General features: G+C 41.3%; 1 protein-coding gene across 5 annotated transcripts; it reads left to right on the forward strand.

Moving 5' to 3' along the window:
- The first annotated feature begins 1,433 nt into the window (after positions 1-1,433).
- Positions 1,434-23,106, forward strand: PBLD (phenazine biosynthesis like protein domain containing). Of its 5 annotated transcripts, XM_073240955.1 has the most exons (10): positions 1,438-1,573; positions 9,426-9,585; positions 13,857-13,956; positions 14,305-14,403; positions 16,924-17,033; positions 17,139-17,168; positions 19,326-19,414; positions 19,684-19,862; positions 21,703-21,765; positions 22,839-23,106. In XM_073240955.1, the coding sequence occupies exons 3-10, from the start codon at positions 13,872-13,874 to the stop codon at positions 22,949-22,951; spliced, it is 768 nt and encodes a 255-aa protein (XP_073097056.1). In that variant the 5' UTR covers positions 1,438-1,573; positions 9,426-9,585; positions 13,857-13,871; the 3' UTR covers positions 22,952-23,106. The 5 variants fall into 5 exon arrangements, with proteins under 5 accessions (XP_017532453.1, XP_017532454.1, XP_017532456.1 ...); XM_017676964.3 differs by lacking the exon at positions 9,426-9,585 and having other exon boundaries at positions 1,434-1,573; XM_017676965.3 differs by lacking the exons at positions 9,426-9,585; positions 17,139-17,168 and having other exon boundaries at positions 1,434-1,573.
- The last annotated feature ends 888 nt before the right edge of the window (positions 23,107-23,994 follow it).

The raw sequence follows: 23,994 nt of genomic DNA on the forward strand, positions 1-23,994 counted from the left end.
CTTTATCCATTCATCTACTGATGGACACTTAGGTTGCTGCCATATCTTGCCTACTGTAAATAAAAACACAACTATGGTTTCCTTATTTAATTGTACTACATTTATAAAAACTATGCTTCACTATTAGAACTTAAATTTCTTTCAGTTCTGTATTCAAATTTTCTAAAATAATAATGGCAATCTATAATAAAATTTCTAAATAATTGCATAAATAAACTTCAGTGTACTTTCAATGAAACTGAAATGTTGGCTGGCAGATGATACCATGTTGAGAAACCCTAATATTTGTGAATCAATGTATGGAAGTCCAGTTTTGATGCTCAGCATGTTACTTACTTAGTTAATTCAATATATATTTATTGTGTGCCAGGCACTGTTCTAGGAACTGAGATTATAGCAATGAAGGAAAACAAGGAGTTCTGACTTTATACTTTTTATAGTCTGGTTAGAGTAATACAAAAAACACAAGTGAAAACTCAAAATATTTTTTATCTATCAGATTAGCAATGGTGGGTACGCTCTTTCTGAAGAGTGTATGCTGTCTAAATTGGTACACTCTTTCCGAAGACAAATTTAACTGTATGTGTGAGTTAAAATGTCTATACACTTTGACTCAGGGATTTCACTCTTGGAAATCTATTATAATTAAAGAATCAGAAATGCAGACCAAGATTTACATTATTTGGCAGTTTGGTCACTACATTATCTTTACAAGTGAAAAATTAGAGATAACTTAAATATTCACCAAAGGGGAAATGGTTAAATAATTTATAGCATGTCCATAAACCTATTGTAAAACTATCAAAATGGTGTTTTTGAAGCATTTAGTGCCCTTGAAAAAAACTCATGCTATGCTGTTAAGAGGGTAAAAATTCTGATTAAAAACTGTATCCAAAATAATAATGTTTTTGACTGGGAGTCAAAAGGCACAAACTTACTGAAGTTATTGAAGGGCATAAAGAGGTGCAAACTTCCAGTTATAAAATAAATAGTTATGGGGATGTAATGTGCACTATGGTGACTATAGTTAATAATTCTGTATTGCATATTTGTTTTTTAATTTTTTAAACTTTTCTTTCTTTTTTTAAAATTGAAGTGCCATTGATATACAATCTTAAATTGGTTTCAAATATACAACACAGTGATCTAACAGTTACTAGTGTTATTAAATCCTTACCCCCACTATTGCGGTTACAGTCTGTCAACGTAGAAAGATGTTTCTGTATTGCATATTCAAAAGTTTCCAAGAAAGTCAACCTGAAAAATTCTCATCAAAAGATATAAAAGGTCTTTTGTAATTAAATATGGTGATACAGGTGTGTTAGAGTAATACAGATGTGTTAGAATAATTATTGGACTTTGTATCTGGGAACTGCTAGTTGCTTCTGTACACTAAGTAAAATATTAACTTTCTGATTTTTTGCTACAACGAGAAGTAAAGCAGGCTACCAGCAATTCTGAGAGCCTGCAAAACCAGCTTGCAAGAAAAATGAAGCTCCCTATTTTTGTAGCAGATGCATTCACAACAAAAGCATTTCGTGGGAATCCTGCTGCTGTTTGCCTTTTAGAAAATGTAAGTACTTCGTTTCGAAGTGCAGTACCTGAAATTCTGGATTGCTGTAGAACCAAGTATTTCTTAAAAAAAAAAAAAGGCAACAAAGTAAGACCCACCTGTTTGTTTATTGCTTTGGTTTGTGTTGTCAAATTATGTCAGCAATACATTTCTGTAAGTTGATTTTGACCAAATTATATGACGAGAATGCTTACATCTAGATGTGTGAGTCTAGAGAAACGAAGACTGATGCACAGAAGAACTAGAGCTACCTTTCAGCCATCAGGTTTTCATTTAATTAGCACTACATGTGGAGAAGAATGAAATTAGATGAGTTTTATGTGACTGGACTGATACTACAGTTAGCATAAGAGATCCTAGCTGCATATCTTTAGCCTTACTGTGGTTCAGAAATTAAAAATTCTTTTCAGGACCAAGAAAATGAGACATTTTGCAAGGAAATTCACTAGAGAGATAGAAGGAATTAAGCTCTAATATAAGGAGGACTTAAGTTTACTCAAAGTCTCATTTCAAAAATGGCTTTTTGATTAGGATTAAATATTAACCGAGTAGTTAAATATTCCTTGACCTTAGGTGTTTTGTGTTGGTACGTTGGGTACCAGGAAACAAGCCAGGAGCCCTCCGACTCAGTGCAGTCAGTGCAGAGTGGATTATCTGAGAATCACTTCAGGTACACAGTGAGCAATTGATCTTAAGTAAGTTTCTTATGTTGAGCAAAGTGTGTGTCGGCACCATCAGCTGCAGTGAATGTCAAGCTGGCTTGCACATTATAATCACCCAAAGAGCTTTAAAAATGCCTATGCCTGGGCTGCATCCCAGACTGATTACAACAGAATCTCTGGGGTGTGGGACCCGGGCAGCACTGTTCTTTAAAGCTCCCCAAGTGATTCTAGCATGTAATCAAGATGGAGAATGACTGAAGTTTTACTGAGATAGGTGAATATTGTTAATTGTGTCCTTGGTACACTTATTTTCTCTCCCAAGTAGAACAGCAAAATGGTGCTCACAAGTCCTCATCTCACCTTGATGATGCATTCATGATGTAGCCTGCAAGCTGGCATTTTCCAGCACAAAATGCTGAAAGTAATAAAGGTAATACGTTTTACCAAGTAACACAAGAACTTGGATGGATTAGTGAGAGAATAATTAACAACCAGATTCTAAATCATGAACTCTCTGTAGGTATAAGTAATCTGGCAAACATAACTTCACATCAAGGGATTGTGGAATCGACTAGAACTTCTTGTCAAGAGTCTTAATATATTTGCCCCATGTACCCACATGATACCCTTAAAGAGTTCTGGAAATAGTTTCAAGTGATTTATGTACTCAGTATTCACCAGATGACAAGAATTAGCATTATTCCTCACATTTTTTTTCGAGTACGCTTGCTCAACACCAGACTTAGGGATATCTTCCTCTCTTTCTCTCCATTAAAATATATTTTACATGCTATTTATTTATTTGGAAGAACTAGGAAATAAAAATTCAAGCAAAGAACTTAGCATAATCGAAAGCAATATACTTGAGAGTAAATCGAAGAAAGAAGAAGAAGATGAGCAAGTCCATCCTACAGGGAAGCTGTATAGGCCCGGGACCTGTGAGACCAGCAAGTCCACCCTACAGGGAAGCTGTGTGGGCCCGGGACCTGTGAGACCAGGAAGTCCATCCTACACGGAAGCTGTATGGGTCTGGGACCTGTGAGACCAGCAAGTCCACCCTACAGGGAAGCTGTATGGGCCCGGAACCTGTGAGATCAGCAAGTCCATCCTACATGGAAGCTCCCTAGAGTCTCTCAGCTCACTCCTGGGCCCGGAACCTGTGAGACCAGGCCTGGGAGGGACAAAGGAACAGAGAGCTGAAGGCTGGTTTGCTAGCTGTCATCCTGTGGACATGAGAGTCCTGTTCTCCTGATGTTAGTTTAGCACTTTCCCCAATTCATAATCAATAAAAATTATTATGGAAGAATAAACTGTAGTTTCTACCCTTGGGTTCTCTTACCCATGGCTGGAGACAGTGGGCACTGGAAATAACCTCAAGAGAACACAGGTGAAGTCAGGAAAATATCAGAGCCAAGGAAGTGCTAAACTTTATAACACTGACCACAGTTTAGTAGGCATTTAGCCTGTCATTAATGTATTCTACGAATATTCATCAACGTCTGACATGGACAGGCTCTGGGGTAGGGACGGAAGATACAAAGATTAGTAAGTGTGCCTGCCCTTGAGGTGCTCAAAGTCTAGTGGGGGAAGTGGACATGTGAACTTGGTCATTATTCAGTAGTTAACACAGAGGCTAAAAGCCCTAAAGGTACCAGGTACAGGGGGTACTCAGAATGGAACAGCACTGGATTTTATAGAGGAGAAAGTATTTCAGATTTTAAGTGCAGGGCCTCAAAGGAATATTCTTTTTTGTTTAAAATTATTTAAAATTGGAGTGATAAGAAACTACAGAAAACTTGACAGGCAGACTAAAGACCATGTAATTGTACTTTGACATTTTGAATATGAGGTAAAAGACTGCTGGAAGGAAAGGAAAAACTTCTGGGTAAAATGTTCCAAGAGTTTCTATAGTATTTTAAAGTTTTGTTTTCCTTTCTAGACATGTCTATTTTTAAATTTGTCACATGAGAAGCTTATAACACTGTACATTAGGTGAAAACAAAAACAGATTAAGGGCTAAATGGAGCATGGAACAGGTAATTTGAAAAAAAATTTTAAACATTAAAAAATTGGTGGTGTCCTTGAGTGCCTGACAATCAATTTGACAATAAAAACCATGTAGAAACATGGAAAATAAAGAAACAATATTTAAAAAGTGAAATAGATACATTATAACAGCTGTGTAGAAAACTGCAATAACTCATGACCAATAAGGCCAGTGGTACTGATAAAGGGTGGGACTTCATTTATTTTCTGTATGCCAGCTTTAATATTTAATGAATATAACATGTCAACAAGGGTAGGGAGCCCATAGTTATTCTCCTTTGTATTCTAAGTCAAAATTGTTTTGTTATTGTTGTTTTGTGTTTGTGTGTGTTTAGGGCAGGGTTTTTCAAAAGCAGTATTACTATTTTGGATGAGGCATTTCTTGTGTAAAACTGTCACGTGCATTGTAAAATGTTTGGCATTATCCTTGGCCTCCACCCATTAGATGACAGTAGTCCCCCCCTCCCCATTCCCAGTCATGACAAACAAAAATCACTCCCAGTTGAGAATCATTATTTCAGAGGATACCTTTTCTGAAGAGCGGTTTATTCCTGAGTTTCCCTGTTAAAAGTATCCATAAAAAATAACTTCGCTGTGTGCCCAGTGTATACATTTATTCCAATTCAGCTGGCATTTACTGACTCTCTACTATGTGCTAGCTGCCCTGCTAGGATCAAATGTAATATTCATAGATACACATTTTTATTCTTTTAAACACTAATTAATTTCCAGTGACAGCAAGGAGGATTGGCTTTCCACTTTTAAAGAAGAACTCTTAGTTTTAATTCCTAAATCACTTGCTGTTCCAGTTTTCATGGTTAAATTTAGAGAATACCAGAAGTCCCTTCTCAGCTTGGTGGGTTATGGATTAAGGTGGGTAGCAATGCTGTGTTCAATCCATACTTTTCCTTATGTGAGGAAGCTTCTGGTGCAGTAGCCATTTCCATACTTAGTGCCCTTCTTTAGAGAGAGGATCCCTGGCTCCATGTGACCACACTGAGGCAGAAGCTCTTGGAGTTCCTAGGGAGTTTCAACATTGTATCTCATATTCATGCAGAGAAAAGGAATAGAGAGTGCAAAGGAGATTCTTCTAGGGCACTGAAGGGTTTTCCTTTGCTCAGTATTAGAGGGGAGAGAGCAATGAAAAAGAGGAGGAAATATTAATATGGGAATTTCTACTTCCCAAGTATCTTCACTGGCTTGTAGAACATAACCCTCAGCTTAGGTAGCAGTGACTTCAGGTAAGTTCAGCCAGATAATGTGTTAATTGCTTTTTCATGCTGTCTCATATCCCCCTCACAACCACTCTATGAGCAGGTCTTATTATCAACCATATTTTACAGATGAGGAAGCAGAGGCAGGGGTTAAGTAACTTACCTAATGGCTGACTTCAGGATCCTACCCCAGGTTGGCCTGACTGCAGGACTGTGTTGTACTCACTCCTGGACATGTCCTCCCCTTTTATGTGCTCCCGCAGCACCCCTTACTTCCCAGTTGGTGTTGTGCATCACTCTTGTAATTCATTCAATGCCTGTCTTCCTCACTAGATTTCACATTCAAGAGTTTTAACCTATACTGACTTGTTACAACACGCATGGCCTAGTGCATGGGAGGCAGTTAATGGAGGTCTATTGAGTCAAAGTGAAAATATTACAATCAATTAAATTATGGCAAAGTCTCCTTCTAAGACTTCTAGCTAGCCATCAGTTATTGACCTTGTGTTCTCACTGGTGGGGAAGAGGGGTCAGGGTATGCAAAGTGAGTATGAGCTCTGGGTTCTGTGATGGAGCTGGAGGGAGCAGAAGTCCATGAGAACCATTAGAAACAACCGCAGTTGGCCTATAGCTTTCTGCATTGTGTGGACACAACTTCACAACAGGAAATTCATGTGTCTCAGAGGGAATCTCCAATTCCTAGATTATTTGGAATTTTCTACACCCAAGGGCTTTTCCTTTGCTGGACTCTACAGCAGAAGGGCAACTGTAAAAGACGTTTAACAAGACCATCATATTTAGGCTGTCATATTTCTAAATGGCCACAAGATGGGAGTATTTTAAAACTTATGTTGAGCAAAGTGTGTGTCGGCACCGTCAGCTGCAGTGAATGTCAAGCTGGCTTGCACATTATAATCACCCAAAGAGCTTTAAAAATGCTTATGCCTGGGCTGCATCCCAGACTGATTACAACAGAATCTCTGATTTTCTGATCATTAATCTTTTGTGGGCCTTTTGGTAACTTCAATGCAGTACATTGACATTCAGAAAAACAAACCTGGCTTTGTTTTTACTCTTGGAAATTTGACTTGTGAGGTTGCCAAAGGGAAATGAATATTAAAGCAAAAGAATGAATAGCTGTTGGTTTGTTATGTGCTGCATTTGAGTAAGCTTCTAGTGCAAAATGGAAAAATTGGAACCAAAATTCAGTATTTTGAATGAATGAATAAAGTCTCTTTTTCTGTTTCTAAAGCTCTCAAAGTTGAAGCAATATTATCCTCCTCATGCCTTACCATTATCTTGACCTTTGGTTCCAGTGCAGCGTTTCAGCTGCCTGTGGTACATATTGAGGGGCTGTTACTGCCAAACTTTCTACATTGTCTCTGTTCCCTCAGGCCAATAGCAGGTGCATTTTTAGTGTCCTGGGATGGATATTACAGTTACAGAAATTCAATTGCAGTTGGTGTGATACACCAAGGTAGAGAGGATTAAAGAGCTGATGGTTAATGTAACTCTTGGGATGGGGGGGAGGCAGAATAAGTTCCTCGCCTGGGGTAAATCACCTTTGATGCCGAAATCAGTCAAAGGGGGAAATAAAGTGGGAGAAACCCGTCCATTGCTTATAATCAGTCATCCATTTCTGCTCGCTCATGGTCTCTCGAGACCCGGCTGTAAAAGGGACCTCACCCAACCTCTCTGGTCCAAGTGTATCCTCCCTCCCCCCACCCTTGTAATCACCTATTGATATAGAGAGGGACTACTTCTCTCCACCTCTTGGAAACACCCGTTGATATGGAGATGCACTAAGGCCAGGTCAGAGATTCTGGAAATAGTACAATTTTACCCACAGCTGACCCCTTCAGAAATCTTGCCTCACAATCCACTTGCTCCCCATCTTCTGCAATGGCCCCTGTGGGAGAAAACTGGAGCACTGTAACCAGACTAATAAAATCAGCAATAAAATCATGATAATCTTTAAGCTGGAGGATTCAGTTAGGTTCAAAGTCCTGTGCAGATTGTGAGGATGTGGAGAAAGGGGAACCATTCTACAGTGTTGGTGGGAATGTAAATTAGTTCAATCATTGTGGAAAGCAATATGGAAGTTCCTCAAAAAACTAAAAATGGAAATACCATTTGACCCAGGAATTCCACTCCTAGGAATTTACCCTAAGAAAACAGGATCACAGATTCAAAAGACATATACACCCCTATGTTTATCACAGCACTGTTTACAATAGCCAAGATATGGAAGCAACCTAAGTGTCCATCAATAGATGAGTGGATAAAGAAGATGTGGTACATATACACAATGGAATATTATTCAGCCATAAGAAGAAAACAAATCTTAACCATTTGCAGCAACATGGATGGAGCTAAAGGGTATTATGTTCAGTGAAATAAGCCAGACAGAGAAGATAAGTGCCAAATGATTTTACTCACTTGTGGAGTAAAACAACAAAGCAAAACTAAAGGAACGAAACAGCAGCAGACTCACAGACTCCAAGAAGGGACTAGAGGTTACCAAAGTGGGGGGTAGGTGGGGACGGAGCTAGGAGAAGAGGATCAAGGGGCATTATAATTAGCACTCACAATATAGGTAGGTCATGAGGAAGGCAGTACAGCATGGAGAAGACAATTAATGACTCTATAGCATCTTACTATGCTGATGGACAGTGACTGCAATGGGATGTATGTGAGGGACTTGATAATATGGGTGAATATAGCAACCACAACATTGCTCATGTGAAACAAGATTGCATATCAATGATACCTTAATAAAAAAAAAAGAAAAAAAGTCCTATGCAGATTAAGTCCATAGCTTGCTCATTCCACAGGTGCCTGTAGCTGAATGGGTAGGGAGTTCAGAGTAGTCATCACGCAGCAGCTGCAGCCACGGGGCAGATCCAGGCCATAAGGACTGTAGAATAAATAACCTTAATGGCAATAAGATACATGTTTTAATGACACCATCATGTCTGTCAGGTAGGATGCATACAAGAGAGGGGTCTTGTGATAGGACAGTAACAGGAGTAGAATCTGGTCCTGCTCTAGTACACAAGACTTTCACCCCACTCCCTGTGGGAGTTACAGATGGGTCAATATATAGGGCTATGGGAGGTACATGCACTGGCCATAAAAATAAAACAAAACTTCCCCATAAGATGCTCTTACCTCCTGGATGTTTTAGTTACACAACCATGATCTCTGGGGGCCACTCTGCTGTTACTCCAGGAACACACAGGAGGCCAGCTAGCAGGCCTTGTCCCCAAAGTGCCAGAAGGGCCAGCCATCACTGGTCCATGTATTGAAATGTCCAGGGCCACATCCGCTCAACAATGTCTCCAGGGTTTGATGCAGTAGGGGCTGGCAGCAGGATGTTGCTCTTCTGGCCATATACTGGCTTCAGTAACTCCTCTCTGGTTTGCACACACATTTGTATAGGAGAGGCAGCAATGTGTGTTAGCATGTCCACAGGGCCCAAGGCTCCTTTTTGGGGCTTCTCATTCAAACCCTATAGCACTGTCCGTGAGCAAACTGACCAGCCCTGTAGACAATTGGTGTCTGACTTCAGGCTAGATTTCAACAAACCATTGTACCTCTCTATCATGCCTGCCCCAGTAGGGTTATATGGTACACAAAACTTACACTTTATTCCTAATTGCTGTACCCATTCTTGTAACGCATGTCCAATATGTGGGTGCCTTGATTGCTCTCAATCACCTCCGGCCTGCCATAGGCCACAAAGAGATGCTCTAGGCCCCTTTTGGTCATTTGCTGATGTGCAGGAAAAGCAACCAATAGTCCAGTAGCTGTGTCCACACAAGTCTTTACATACCGATAACCTTCTGATATGGGCAGAGGCCTAATATAGTCTATCTGCCACCTGACAAGGGGTATTGGTCCCTTTACTATTGTCCCATGTTGCTGCAGGACTTGGTGTAAGTCCCTCTTCGAGTACACAAGGCACTCCTTCCGGACTCTGCTGACTTCTTCAAAGGTCAACAGCAAGCTCCATCAACAGGCTCCAGCCCACATTGTCTTTTGCCCTTCATGCAACAAATGATGATGTAGCCATTGGGCCACATCAGAGGTAAGCTTTCCTTCTAGTCAGCGCACCTGGGCCAATGTGTCTGCTTTATCATTCCTTGGGGATGCCAAAGGCAAATGGCCAGTCACATGATATACGGTAACTGTCTTAGTCTGACCAGAGGCCCGTAGGTCTTGCCACAACTCTTGCCCCCAAAGGGGCCGGTGACCAACCATCCAGTTGGCAAGATACAATGTCAGTAGCCACAGGGCCATGTCCCAATAGACAGCCCAGCTGTCAGTGCAGACAACTATGGGGGAAGGCTCCTGGGTGATCATGAGCCATACTGCCCGCAAAGTCAGCCCATCGGCTGCTCTTCCCTCTCCATCCTCCATCCATATTGTCTCATTCTTTGTATGGAAAGCCACACCCCTCCACTCCTGGGGCTGCCCATGACTGGAGCCATCTGTATACCAAGCATCTTCAGGTATAGGGGCTTTTCTCTCCTGATAAGGACTCCTGGCTACTAAAGGCTCAAAAGCAAATTCTTCCTGCTTGCCACTGGTATACGTCACTGGCCCCAGTAAGTGTTGGAGTTCTTCACTTAGGGCTAATAGAGAGGGTGCTATGCTGCTGTAAATACGTGCCCCATTTGGCCATTGTAGGCATCTGTGCCTCACCACTCAGTAGCCTTTGGGTCCAGTCTCGCATCCACCCGGTGATGGGATAGGTAGCTATTACCTTGGTCAGAGCTATTCCGGTGACGGGCTCCATAGGCAACAAGGTGTGGTACACAGCAGCCATTTGCTTCTCTATCAAGGTGTACCGGCCCTCTGCTCCTTTCCATTGTTGTGACCAGATTCCAAGAGGATGGTGTGTCTATTCAAGCCACTGCCAAAGGCCCCATCCATAACTATCTTCAGTTACATGAACATCTAGCTCACAGGGCCTTGATAAGTCCATTACACTCAAGGCCTGTACAGCCTTGACTGCTCGCTCAGCAGCATTAAAAGCAGCTGCACATGTTTCACCCCAGTCCCACCTGATACCCTTTCATACCAACTGGTATAAGGGCTTCAGAATTATGCCAAGTGTGGTATAAACACCCTCCAGTAGCCCAGAAGACCCCCAAACCCTTGTAATACTGCCACAGTGGTAGGGAAAGCCTGAACCTTGTCTATGAGTGCTTCTGGGATAAGTTTAGTTTTACCCGACCAGGCAACCCCCAAGAACTTTACAAATAAACAAGGTCCATGAACCTTGGTGCTGTTCACAGCCCATTCTTTCTCCTATAGATGTTGTTGCAGTAGTCTAGGAACTGCCCCTTCTAAATCTGTAAGAGAATCAGACATGAGCATGATATCATCAATGTAGTGATACAGCCACACTATTTGTGGTTTCTTCCATGTGGCCAAGTCCTGGTCTACAAGTCCATGATAAATGGTGGGACTGTGGAGTTATCCCTGTGGAAGGACAGTGAATGTCCACTGCTGGGCTTTCCGTGTGAAAGCAAACTGTTCTTGGCTCTTCTGTGCTATGTCAATAGAGAAGAAATCATTAGCAAGGTCCACAACATAATGACACATCCCTAGTTCATGACTGAGGATGTACATAAGGACTGCTATAGAGCAGCATGCAACGAGGGTGTGACTTTATTCAGTTCCCTGTAATCCACGGTCATATGCCAGGAGTGGTCTGGCTTTTTCACAGGGAAATTAAAAGGATTATGAGTGGGCTTTATGATGCCCAACTTCTCCCACTCCTGTAGAGTTTCTCCAATTTCCTTGTGCACCCCCCAAGGCAATTTATACTGTTTAGTATTTGTCACCCTCTGAGGTACAGTAAGAGCTACAGATGGTGCTTAGCATGTCCACTCAGAACTACCTTTACCATATGTACCCTCAGTTTGAACTCACCTGCAGTAGTCTATAACCACAGGCACTGTAGGATATCTATCCCCCAAATACATTCAGCATAGCACTCAGTACTTGATTGATTGCTGCTTTCTCTCAGAAATGTTGCAGGAGTCCATTTTATTTGATAGACATTGTTTTTCCTGTCTGCAGCGTGTTAAAGAGACAGTGATCGTTTATCTTTGTTATGGGGAGGCAGCATAGTGTGGCAGAATAAGCATGGGCTGTAAGCCACTAAAAAAGCTAACATTATCTATTATTTGCTATGTTAAGTATTTGGCTTTAATCTTTTGAAAGAAAAATGTTAAGTAAAAAAACAAAACCATTGTGTTATGTTTGGGTTTTCAGAAAATAAGAATCAATTTCTAAAATGATTTTTCTTTCCATAGGACTAAGAGCTTCTATAGATTTTGAATATAACACTCCTATAAGAAAAGCTTAAATGGAGAATATGCAGTGATTCTGTACCATCTTTCTATGTCGGCAGATAGTAACTGCATTAGTTGGGGTGAGGATTTAATTATGTGGGTAACTGGTGAACCACTGTGTTGTATACATGGAACTAATATAAGATTGTGCATCAACTATACTTCAATTTAAAAAAAAAAGAAAAAAAAGGAAAGCTTAGTAAGTCTGCTAGGGTGTTTTTTTTGATATCATTAATCTACAATTACATGAGCAACATTATGTTTACCAGACTCCCCCCATCATCAAGTCCCCCCATATATCCCATTACAGTCACTGTCCATTAGCGTAGTAAGATGCTATAGAATCACTACTTGTCTTCTCTGTGTTGTACTGCCCTCCCCATGCCCCCACATACATTATGTCTGCTAATAGTAATGCCCCCTTTTTTCTCCTTATCCCTCCATTCCCACCTGTCATCCCCAGTCCCTTTCCCTTTGGTAACTGTTAGTCCATTCTTGGGTTCTGTGAGTCTGCCGCTGTTTTGTTCTTTCAGTTTTTTTCTTTGTTCTTAAAAGTCTGCTAGGATTTTTATATCAGCTAAAAGTTGAAAAATCATGACTGATTTTTCACAGTAACCACTGTTTTATGCCTTTTACAATTATATGGGAAGTATTTCAAAATAATTTAAATCAATTGAAAAACAAAGGTTGTCCAACTTGTGTAACTCAGATAAGTGAATTATGAATTTATTAGTATAAAGTAATTTTTGTTTCTGGGTTTCAGGAGCTTAAGAACAGTAAGTTTGGCCAGAGCAAAATGTATTTGTCTTGAGACATCTTTAGAATTCACTAACTAGTGAATGCCGTTGATGAAAAAACTGATTTTCATTCACAAAAGGAAAACTCATATCTCTAGCCCACTTTTTTCTTGAGTAAGAGGAGTGTGTGTGTGTGTGTGTGTGTGTGTGTGAGTATGTGCAATAACCCTTTAACTTAAATACTATTATCCCCATTTTAAAGGTGTTCAAGCTGAGGTTCCATGAGATTAAATGACTTGCCTACTCTTGTGCTGCTATGAGGGCTGACCGAGGATACAAATCCAATTCTGTTTCCAATGCCCACATTATATTTTAAAAAACATTTTATTTTGAAAAGTTAAAAACCTACAGAAAAGTTTCAGGAATGGTATAATAAACATCATATACCTTTCCTTGAAATTCAGTGGCTGTTACCATTTACAAAGCCCACATTCTTAATCACTCTACCATTTATTAGGCATATTGTAATCTTAGGATATCACACAACCTCTGTGTTTATTGTTTCATCTCTAAGCAGATAAAAATACCTATATTGAGGGTTTTAAAAATGGAGATTAAGTGAATAATGTGTTTATTCTTTCAGAAAATGTTTATTGAGCTCCTACCATTATTTTAAGCCAGGACAAAGCAAGACAGCATAGTCTATGCCCTCATAGAATCAGAGGTTTGGGGAGACTGACAGTAAAGGGACACACTTGGTAATTTCAGGTGGTCTAAGCATTGGGATGGAGACAGCACCAACGGACAAAGCAGCCTGAAATATTTCCTGGAAGAGGTGACCCTTGGCCTGTGATCTGATCTATGAAAGGGAGTAAACCACGCATAGATGGAAGCAGAGTGGTCCAGTTTGCCCAGAGTGGTGCTGAATATATCTATCCCACAAAAACAGGACATTGTGGAGTTTCTATCTGTGAAGACTGTTTTTAGAAAAGAGCACATGCTCTAGATAATAAAAGGATAGTCCAGGCCAGTAGGTTTTTCAGAGTCTGTTAAGGCTTTGTACATAGCTTCACAGGGTGCTGCCAAGCATGGGTTTCTGAAAAACAATCTTTATAAAAGTGCCTTGCATTCTTGGTAATTATTTCCTTTTAAGCATGTAACTATTAATATTAATAAAACATGTTCCTAACTAATGACAGTTGCTGTCCAAGGAAGTCTGATCTGTGTTTCTTGATAATCTTTTGTTTCTAATTTAGAAATTGGATGAAGACATGCATCAAAAAATTGCAAGAGAAATGAACCTCTCTGAAACTGCCTTTATCCAAAAACTGCACCCAACTGACAACTTTACACAAAGTAAATATACTTTTTTTTTTTAATAAACCATTCTTGAATGGTACCAGAAGCTGTTTTTCCATTGGGGGGATGATATTTAAGGGAAATGCCCTTTACTATTTGCATGCAGATAGGAGGTGGGGGGCAGATTCTGATGTGGTTTTCTTCCTCTGTTGGTTAATTTGAATATTTTGGCTCCAGATCTAGCACTGGGGAGCCCTAGGATGCTTGCCTAGATTTTGCTCCTCCTTTCACACACATTTTAACTATTAATCATGGTAGAGAAAGCTTCAGAAAAGAATAAGAAAATGAAATGCTTGCAACTCATGTATGGGTATGATCTCATCTCTGGCTTTTCCTCCTCTGAAGGTTCCTGCTTTGGATTAAGGTGGTTTACACCGGTGAGTGAGGTCCCTCTCTGTGGCCATGCTACCCTGGCTTCAGCAGCTGTGCTGTTTCACACAATAAGTAATGTGATTTTCTTTTATGAACCTATCACTTAGAAAAGAGCAAATATTTTTAAAATTCTCACACATTTTCTGATGAACCAAAGTGATTGGTATAAAACATTGTGGAGTTTATTTCATGAAATTCATTATGCAGAAACAGAAACAGTGAACATCAGTAACACTTTTGGCCTTTCTGAGCATGTGCCAGGCATGTTGGAAAGTCCTGGTCATGTTCCTTGAAATGCCTTTTTATTTTAAAAAGGAGCTCTTTGTTCTCGTGTCCAACTCAGGAGCTTGCAAGGCACAACAGGCATCTCACATAATGTGATATCGGGCAACCAAAAGGCACACTTTGATCCAAATATGCCCCCACCCACACCAAAATTCATTTCACAACAAAGATTTTTACTCTGAATTTAAAGATTCATGAGCCCTGACTATGTACAGGTACCTTGTGAAGAAAGGATGCAGTACCTTAACCATACAGGTCTCATCTTGGCTGCGTTTAGTATACTAAATTCAGGGCTTTGTGGGAATGGGGCAGAGGAGAGATGCCTGGAAATGCCCGAACAGTGGAGATGGAAACAGCTGTGAACAAGTGTGGATGACAGAAAGTTAAGCAAGGAAATAAATAGAATGATGTGACACAGGCTAACTGTAGGAAGTGGGGAGTTGGAAAAAGGTTCTTTGAGAAGTTGTTTATGGATAGTAGAGGAAGGTGTGACAGGGCAGTTTCCTCAGGAAGCAGACTCTGGGACATGCCGAAAGAACCGGGGGCAGGATTCTTGGGATCAGTATTGGTAAGGGAGTAAAGGAAGCAGGACTGGACGGAGGGAGAAGTTGAACTGCAAGGTGATAGGAACAAAGAAAGGCCGAAGTCAAATCCACAGGGATGTCTAAAACTACGAAGGTCCTTCAGACAGTGTAGTTCCAAATAGAAATGAAGGTTCAGGCCTTTCTACCCTCCAGTGACCAGCCTTCAATGCCCAGGAAAGTGGCATGATTTGGGGTAAAATAGCTCTCTTCAGTCAGGGGCAATTCACAGAGTGGGACTCACCGGGAGCCGCCTGTCGCCATGTGCGGTAGCTGGCTCAGGGCCTGGTGAAGGTCGAGAATCAAGGCACCTGAGAGCAGGTTCCTCCTTGAAGTCTGTGCCTCCATGCTTCCTTGCCTCACCTAGTGCTGGCTCTGAGGGGGACATGAAATCCTAGACAGTAGCATCCACTGGAGAAGGGGGCCTTCAGGCCAAAGAGCATGAAGCTGTCGGTGCACAGAGCTGAGTGGGGAGCAGCAGCACATGCAGAGCCACAGAGGCACAGTCGGTCCAGCAGAGCAGCTGGAGCTTCCAAGGGAGGGAGCAACTGGCAGGAGGAAACGCTGAGAGTTAGGCAAGGCTTGTCTACTGTAATCCATTCTGTGTTTTCAAAAGATAATTTTGCTTTCTGTGGTTGGGAGACAAAAAGGCAACCATAGAAACTCAGTCTTGAAAAATAGGTTTTACTGAAGTTGGATTGAAAGTCTTTGAAAACCCCAGGTTGCTTGGTATAAGGGTGAGAATAGCAATGACAGCCCTCAGATCCTCCACAGGGTGGTCTTAAGGTTCAATGAAATAAGATATGAAAAAACGCCTTGTAATTAATGATGTCTTACACCAATTATAATGAGAAAAATGAAACTTTGGATTTCAGAATATAAATTTTATGTTCAATGAAATTTAGTCAGTAATGCCAAATTTCTTTGTCTTTCAGATATGGTTAACTTTTACAGAAATATAGAGGGTGGTGATAGAAATAACTAGACAAAATCTTTGTTTTCACTAAAAATATTACCCATACTGAGGTCAGATAAGTGGCCCAACTTGAATCAGTAACACGAAGGGATATTATATCAGCATTTGTGGTCCAATCTGCAGATCAAAATTTTAGGTATAGTTTGGTAAATTAGGGCAAGCTTGAAACATTCACATCAGTTTGTTCTTAACTTGTAACTTGTATGTTCTATTCATCATCTCCTTGACAAATCTTAGACTAGTAGAATTTTGACTCTATAGTACTCTAGGTGGATATTTTAAAAAATCTGTGTTAGAGAACATTATAGCATCCTATGAGATAGGTTTAACTATTACCCCATTTTTCAGGTTAAGTGGAATTTGTTATAGATTTAATTATTACCCCCTTTTTCTTTTGATGATGAAATTGAGGTTTAAGGTAGTTAAATGATTTGCTCAAGGGCACAGTTAGTACAAATAAGGTTAGTAAGAGGTAAGAGCTGGAATTTGAAGCCTTGCAGAATGATGTCAAGTTCAATCAGTTATGTCCTTGTTTCTCAAGTCAGACTCCAGTGAGGGTTTTCTGTACTCTAGACCCCTGTACTCTAAACCTGGGCCCCCTGCAAGAAAGGACAACATTGCTAGAGAATCTACCACAGCACACCACCAATCAAAACAGGCATGCAAATACATGACAGTTTGTTTTTCTATTTCTTGATTCCTTTTCAAACGGTGTTCTTGTTGACAAAACAAGACTCTTTTTTTGGCCAGAAAACATGAACAGCACTCTCACCTTTGTCACTCTGAGTGGAGAACTAAAGGCCAGAAGAGCAGAGGATGGTATCATCCTGGACCTGCCTCTTTATCCAGCCCACCCCCAGGTCAGCTCTTTCTAATTATTGCCATAAACTGTATACAACTATCAGCCTGCCTGTTTTACAGTGTTTTGTTTTGTTCCTCCCCGCCCCACCCCCACCCCAATCTAGGACTTTCATGAAGTAGCGGACTTGATAAAGGTTGGTGAAAAGAATCAAACCTCAGCCTCAGCTTGTGGGATCTGGTCATTTGTTATTGTTTCAGCACAAAGATTTGGTACCATTTGATCCTAACACGTAGGCCTCTACTGTACAAATGTTCCAATCTCAGCTTGGAAGAATAGTGCACAGTGCATTTGAGGTACAAATTTTAATATTGGATCTGTCTGATGAGAAGGTTGACCAGTTACCCCTAACTCTTCATTGTGAACAGTAGTCCCCATGGAAGGGCAGAGGAGGAGAGAAACTATTATGTGACAGACTGAAAGTGAAAGAGAAGAAGGAAACTGCCTGGCAGCTGTCATGTCCCCAGTTTCCATAGTGGAGAAGGGGGCTGAGGTGAGGGGCTAAGCTTTGATGGAGGTGAGCAGGAAAGCAGGGGCACCAGAGAGAGAAGACAGCTGACATCGCCTGGCCCCCTCAAGGGCTCTGTGTGGGAGTGGGTGAGGCTTAATAATAATAACAGTAATGACATTTCTGACGGTCTCTCCTGTGCAGTACCATGTCCTAAGTGTTTCACATGCATTATTTTATTTAATCCTCACTGTACCTGTAAAGTGGGACTACAGTTGTCCCATGGAGTTCCAGAGAGCCACAGAGGCTCTGGATGACCAGATGCTTAGTTTGTAGAGAAGGAAGGGCCCAGGTCAGGATCAGGAAAAGGGCTGCCATGAGAAAAAAAATAATTCCTGTTATGGGTACCACTGGGGTGTTTCTCGGTGAATTTTCAATGACAGCATTTGCAACCTTTTTAGTGTTTTGCTTTATCTAAGTTTTTAGAGTATAAGCAACCATCACAGATTCTGATTTTATACTCAGACCCACCTATGGCTTGGGTTTTGGGAAACAAGGCAAATTCATAAATGAACTGCTTTAAGCCCATTGGCAAGAAAATGGGAAATATTCAGAGTCATAGACTTTGTTCATGGTAGAAAGAGCTTAACCTGATTTCTGTAAGCCTCAGTGTCAGCATTTGTAAAATAGGGATGATAAAGGGTAATTCATCATGAGTGTTGTCATTTTGTGTTCTTGAAACTAGCAATAAAATTCTCAATTGAGAATTAGACTTTGAAATTGACATAAGAAGCCATGCAGAGAAGGGGTGGATGACCCTTCAGAGAGCCTGAAAAGAGAGCAGATGGGGTCTGGCTGCAGGAGTTCCTATTTCTAGAGGGAGGAGCATTGGTTGGCTGTGGTCAGAGACAGACTGCGCAGGCACCACCCAAGGCAGAGGGAATCTTGACCCTGAGACCTGCAACATCTCAGTCCCTAAGAGGGGTGGAGAACTGAAGCTGCCTAACAAGGCCGGACAACTACCGTGAAATTCTCATCTGCTCTGCCAGCAGCAAGTGGTGGTCCCAAAGGATGACATGGGGGTCTTCTGTCCCCTCATATTCTCCCTTAGCACCCAAGCCAACAGACAAACAATGTTTTTGGATATTAACAAGACTATGTGCAGTCTTAGGTAAAGGGTGAATCAAGGTATGTTGAGAAAATGTTGTGTTATGATATGGAGCAAACGCTCTCGTGCACTGTGGAGACAGTGTGCTGAGCAGAGCAGCACTAAGAAGAGTGCTCTAGTCCCCACCTCCAAACAAACTGCTAGCCTGACTCCTGGCCACATAGAATCTTCTAGTTGCTGGTGCCGGAACTTCACATATATCATTTCATTTAATTCTTGCAACAACTCTTAATAGATGGGCATGAGGCCCCCATCTTTATAGATAGCAGACAGTAGTGATCCAGAGCTTTGATTCTAGGGCCCCTCAGATCTCAGTCAGTGTGTGTGTGTGTGTGTGTGTGTGTGTGTGTGTGTGTGTGTCCCTCACTAGGTCTCTTTATCTGTTGGGAAAAACACACATTTTAAAGAGTTGTGTGTTGAGGCACACATTAACACTTGGGGACATTGTATATCTTTGGCTTTCAAAAGGTAAGCTCGACCTCCTTAAAGCCCTCTGGCCACCAGGAGACTGGCCTTCCTTGGGCAACACCTTCAGTCCTGAAACTGAACTCTTGGGACTGGAGATGATTGGTGTGCCAGGCACACAGTGGATGCTTATGAGAGGTCGTTTTGCATACAGGGGGTCAGGGACTTACCCCAGGATGCTCTCCCGAGGAGTTTGTGGTCTGTCTCCACAGACTGCTATAGGTGACACTCTAGTCCAGGACACCTGCTATTCTCCAGATACCCGAAAGCTCCTCGTACGGCTCAGTGACACTTACAGCAGGTAAAAGGGTTTTGGCTTCATCTGCACTTTGGGGAGGGCTGAGCGCCCCAACTGATAGCTCTGGCTTGGTCTGCCTGTGCTGTGTCCAATCAAACCATGAACTTACACAGCCAGAGTTTTGTCCCTGGTTAGGAACATATTCTACTTGCTCTTCCTTCCCATCCTGCTGAGCTATTGGGACAAGCTGCACCCTGGCCTGCTTTACACAGTCTGGGTAGTGGGTGGTCTGTGGAATGGGTTTGCCCTGATCCATTCTATTTATGAACCAGGTCATTTCTGGAGAACCTGAAAGTGAATACACAGAATCTCCCACAAGTGGAAAACACAGGGAAGGTGAAAGGACTTATTCTCACCCTTAAAGGAGAGGCTGATGGGCAGACCCAAGCATTTGACTTTTACTCCAGATATTTTGCACCATGGGTCGGTGTGGCTGAAGACCCTGTAACAGGTACTTTTTAACTTGAGTCCTGCAGAAGGGTAAGCATTGGATGAGAACGATAATGAAGAGTTAAGTGCCCTACACATGACCTTTTAGGTTTGCTTGGGTTTTGAGCTGCCTTTGTTTCCCTATTTGCCCTCCCACACCCCTTCACTAAAGTCTCATGTGAAAAACACAGACAGGTATAGCAGGATTAAATCTTAGTGTCAGGCAGCCTGGGTTTGCCTCCTGCCTAACTTCCTAACTGTTGACTTTGAACAGATAACTTAACTTTTTTAAGTTTCCATTCCCTCCTCTATAAAATACGGATAATGCCTTATAGGGTTTTAGAAACACAGTGCATGTTAAATGCTTAGCACAGTGTCTGGCACATGGTAAGTGTCTAATAGCTATTAGCTGTTTTAACAATAACAACAAACTGCAAAATTTTAACATTTGCAAAATTCAAGGGCTGTTGACCACTACATTCCCAAAGCCTCTTGTCCTTTTTCAGGGACCAGCCTGTACTATCATTGACATCTAGGTACGATTGGTTTTTGAAGGATAAACTAAAAAACTGCAGGTAGGAAATAGAAACAGGAATAGTGATTCTACCCACCCCACCCCCTCCTTTCCTGGACTTGCTCAAACTGGGTGTAATAGGTTTGGGAATGTGGGTATTCAAGATCTTCTACCAGCCAGAAGCAGAGGCTTGAAATCTAAGATGGGCAAGAATGTGGAGCCCCTGCTTTCGTCCTCTTTGAGAAGAGGGGGCTGAGAAGCAGAAAGGGGGCATGTTTATGGAGAAGGTAGTGGATGGGGTGACGGCCAGGGCAGGAGGAGGTGGGCAGAGACTTCAAGGCTCCAGTTCTGGTCACGTGGCAGGGGCCGGGATAGTTAGAACGCCTTGACTTAGTTTCTCTCTGAAGAAAAGAACATTTGCAACTCAAAGCTCAGCCAGCAAGCTCTTTTAAAGACTCAGGAAAATGACCAACAATATTTAAACAGTCCAATTCAACCCTCCCCCATGGAAAAGAGGTTCTGAGTGGATTTACATGCACAGCTACTTCACAAAAATTTTACTTGGCACAGAAGGGAAGTTTTTTCCCCCTGTAATAACGCTTTTCTAGAGTGGGAAGGCCTTTAGTCAGGTGGTCAACAACCTTCTCATTTTGCCAGGGACTGAGGGATTTCTCAGTATACAAGACCTTCCGTGCTAAAACCAGGACAGTCTCAGGCAAACTGTAATGGGTAGTTATAGTATACGGGCCTCTCATTACATTTAGTAAGTTTTATTGAAGGAAGGGCCTTTTCCAATCCATCCTTTCCTCTACCAAAGACTTTTCTGTCTTTATTATTTTACATTTTGTTTCTTCATTTTAAGACAATTTCTGATCTAAATCTAGGGCACAATCACATGAAAAAATACCTTACTAAAAGAAAGTGCTCTTGGCACCAAAAGCCCAGGAATGTTGGCTTGGGAGAAAATTTTGCCTTTGGTCAGTTTCCACCTTTCCCTGCATATGCATCCTAGAAGGAAGGAGATCTTTTCCCTTGAAAGTTATAGAAAGATTTATGGGAAGGCCTTGATTTTCCTCCCATGGGCTGACCATGAACTGGTAAAGAGGACAAGAATTAAACCCTGCAGTTTAATTTGCCTTCAGAAAGTGTAAACATAGTACTTAAATTCTTTGTCATCCTTTCTCTCTCCATCCGTAATTCCATACTCTGCTGTGGCCATGGCCAACATAATGACTAAGTCATCTAAGGTTTAGTACAACTACACAGTTGATTGTAATTGCTTATAAATTTATGACATATGTGCCCCAGTGTCTTCAGGATTGTATCAAAACTTGTCACTTCTTTTAAGGGTCTGCACATACTGTTCTCAGCAGCTACTGGTCTCAGCAACTGGGGAAGAAAAACATGCATGGTAAGACTGTCTTTTTCAACTTTTAATAAACTTACCTAACTTTTAGCTGGCTTTCCTTTTCATATATGCTATCCACTTGAAGATGTAATAAAATGTTACATATCATCTATGTGAAAAGAAAAAGCTTTAAAATCCCTTCACCCTGAACCCTCTACTTAAAACCTCCTCCACCCCAAACATCTCCCACTGTTGTCCCTCCCAACACATAGACACACTTCTAGTACAGTAAGTGCCCAATAAATGTTTGTTCAATAAAATTAGCTAGCTGTGTAACTTGGCCCAGAGAGGTTATTTATAATGTGACAAGTTGAGATTGCATGATCACCAAGGTTCCCTACTACCATCACTAGTGATGGTATTTAATCAAACAAATTGCCTTCAAACCAAGTTCCCTAGTGATCAATATATTGTTCAAGGGCAGAGAAAATAGATTGCAGCCAATGGAGGCTACATGGCCCCAATAATCAAAGTAAGAGTCTGACCCTAAAGGATGGTGGTCTTCTCTAGCTGGAGTGTTAGGCCTCCTTGACTCTGATCTGGGGATAGCAGGGTGGCTATTTGCTTCATGAAGCACTGCCAGAAAGGCACAGACTGTGCCTCTTGTTTGCCGTGTGTGTGTGCTTGCTCGATAACCACAATGAGTGAATAACTCTCTTTGTCCTATTCACACATGGGAAGGTGGGCCCTTCTTGGGAGGGCCAAGACCACCCCTCTTTATCTTCTTAGGTTTCTAGTCTGTGCTTCTGTCTTTTCACATGTTCTTGCTTACCCCTAGGCAGAGCCAGGGAGGAAACTGGGTAGGTGTGTCTGGGGCATCACAGGAAGTGATGGAGGGAGTGACTACAGGCGGGACGATGTGGATCTGTGTGCTTTGTGGATCAAACCGTGTCTGTGGACCCCAAGTCCTCAGGAAAACAGGGTGGGTTGGGCAATACCATGAAGAGTTGAAGGAATTTATTCTTTGAACTGACCTGGGAAGATTCTCGAGCTTGCAATAAGAGTCTCTCACTACATTGTTAATTAAAAAAGGTGAAAACCATCTGATTTTGTGACCCATTTTATGTTTTCTTTAGCTTTTCAGTGTTCCAGCCGAGGAGGAGAACTGGAGATTTCACTGAGCCCTGACGGCCGAGTTGACATTAGGGGAGGCGCTGCTATTGTTTTAGAGGGCACACTGACAGCCTAGAAAGGTTGTCTGTGATGCTGTTATCCTTAAATGACCAAGTATTTTCTGCATAAAAAGAAACAGAAGGGACTGCTGTTAGCAAACTTGCATAGTAGTCCACTTAATCCTCATGTTAGCAATAGAAAAATAAAGACATATTAATGGAAATTTAATAATGCTTCCTGACTAATTAACAAATGGAGTTATGGCCCTACATGCGAGTATATCTAAAGTGTAAGTAATCACTTACAAAGAATAATATTGTCACCTTTGATTAAGACTACCAGTCACAGAATTAGGAACAAATTTATGAGGAGTAAGATCAAATCACTTAAACTTAGGTGTGAGTATCTGATAGAATATTTTGTAGTTATTAAAAAGATCTGAAAACTATGTTGAAAATGTTTCATGATATAATGCTAAGAAAGAAAATAGTAGACTATAAAGGGTTAGCAATGTTATGCTGTGTCTATGGAGAATGTGAATTTATATGGAACAGGATGTGTCATGAAGTCAGAAAAATTCATGTGTGGGGTAGTAAGATTGGGAATAATAATTTTAATGTACCTAAAAATTATTTCTTTTAATGGGACATACTCATACTCAATAACTAAAAATCAGGGCATATAACCAAATAACTAAAACACCCAGAAATTCAGGCTGATTTTACATTTTGCCATCTCAGCACATGGCCTCCATGTTTGCTGCAGCAGGAAATCTACTATGTTTTGGCTCAGAAGCAACCAGTGTCAGTTCTGCTCACAGCCTATTGACCAGAACTGGTCATATACCCCCATCTAATAACAAAGGAACTGAGAAATGTGGGGGAGCTCATGGATATATTGTGTACAGTAAATATAGTACCACACCTGGGGAAGATCTTTAGGCCATTCCATTCTCCCTAGGGTGGCATTACTTGAGCAAACTCATTATAGGCTAGAGGCTCAGGGATACAGGCTCAGAAGCTTATTATATAAATGTAGCAAGAGGGAATTTATTTATCTCTCAGGTACAGATTCACATTAATCTAGCACTGAGAGACAGATGTATATAGGCAGAATACC

The sequence above is a fragment of the Manis javanica genome, chromosome 7, assembly GCF_040802235.1.
Source record: "Manis javanica isolate MJ-LG chromosome 7, MJ_LKY, whole genome shotgun sequence".
In the NCBI taxonomy this organism is placed as follows: Eukaryota; Metazoa; Chordata; class Mammalia; order Pholidota; family Manidae; genus Manis; species Manis javanica.

Excerpts from the sequence above, each read along its gene's own strand:
- PBLD (XM_017676964.3), top strand. The coding sequence starts at position 1,490 with ATGAAGCTCCCTATTTTTGTAGCAGATGCATTCACAACAAAAGCATTT. Across the intron at positions 19,863-21,702 it reads GGCTGAAGACCCTGTAACAG|GGTCTGCACATACTGTTCTC; the intron begins GTACTTTTTAAC and ends ACTTCTTTTAAG. Across the intron at positions 21,766-22,838 it reads GGGGAAGAAAAACATGCATG|CTTTTCAGTGTTCCAGCCGA; the intron begins GTAAGACTGTCT and ends TGTTTTCTTTAG.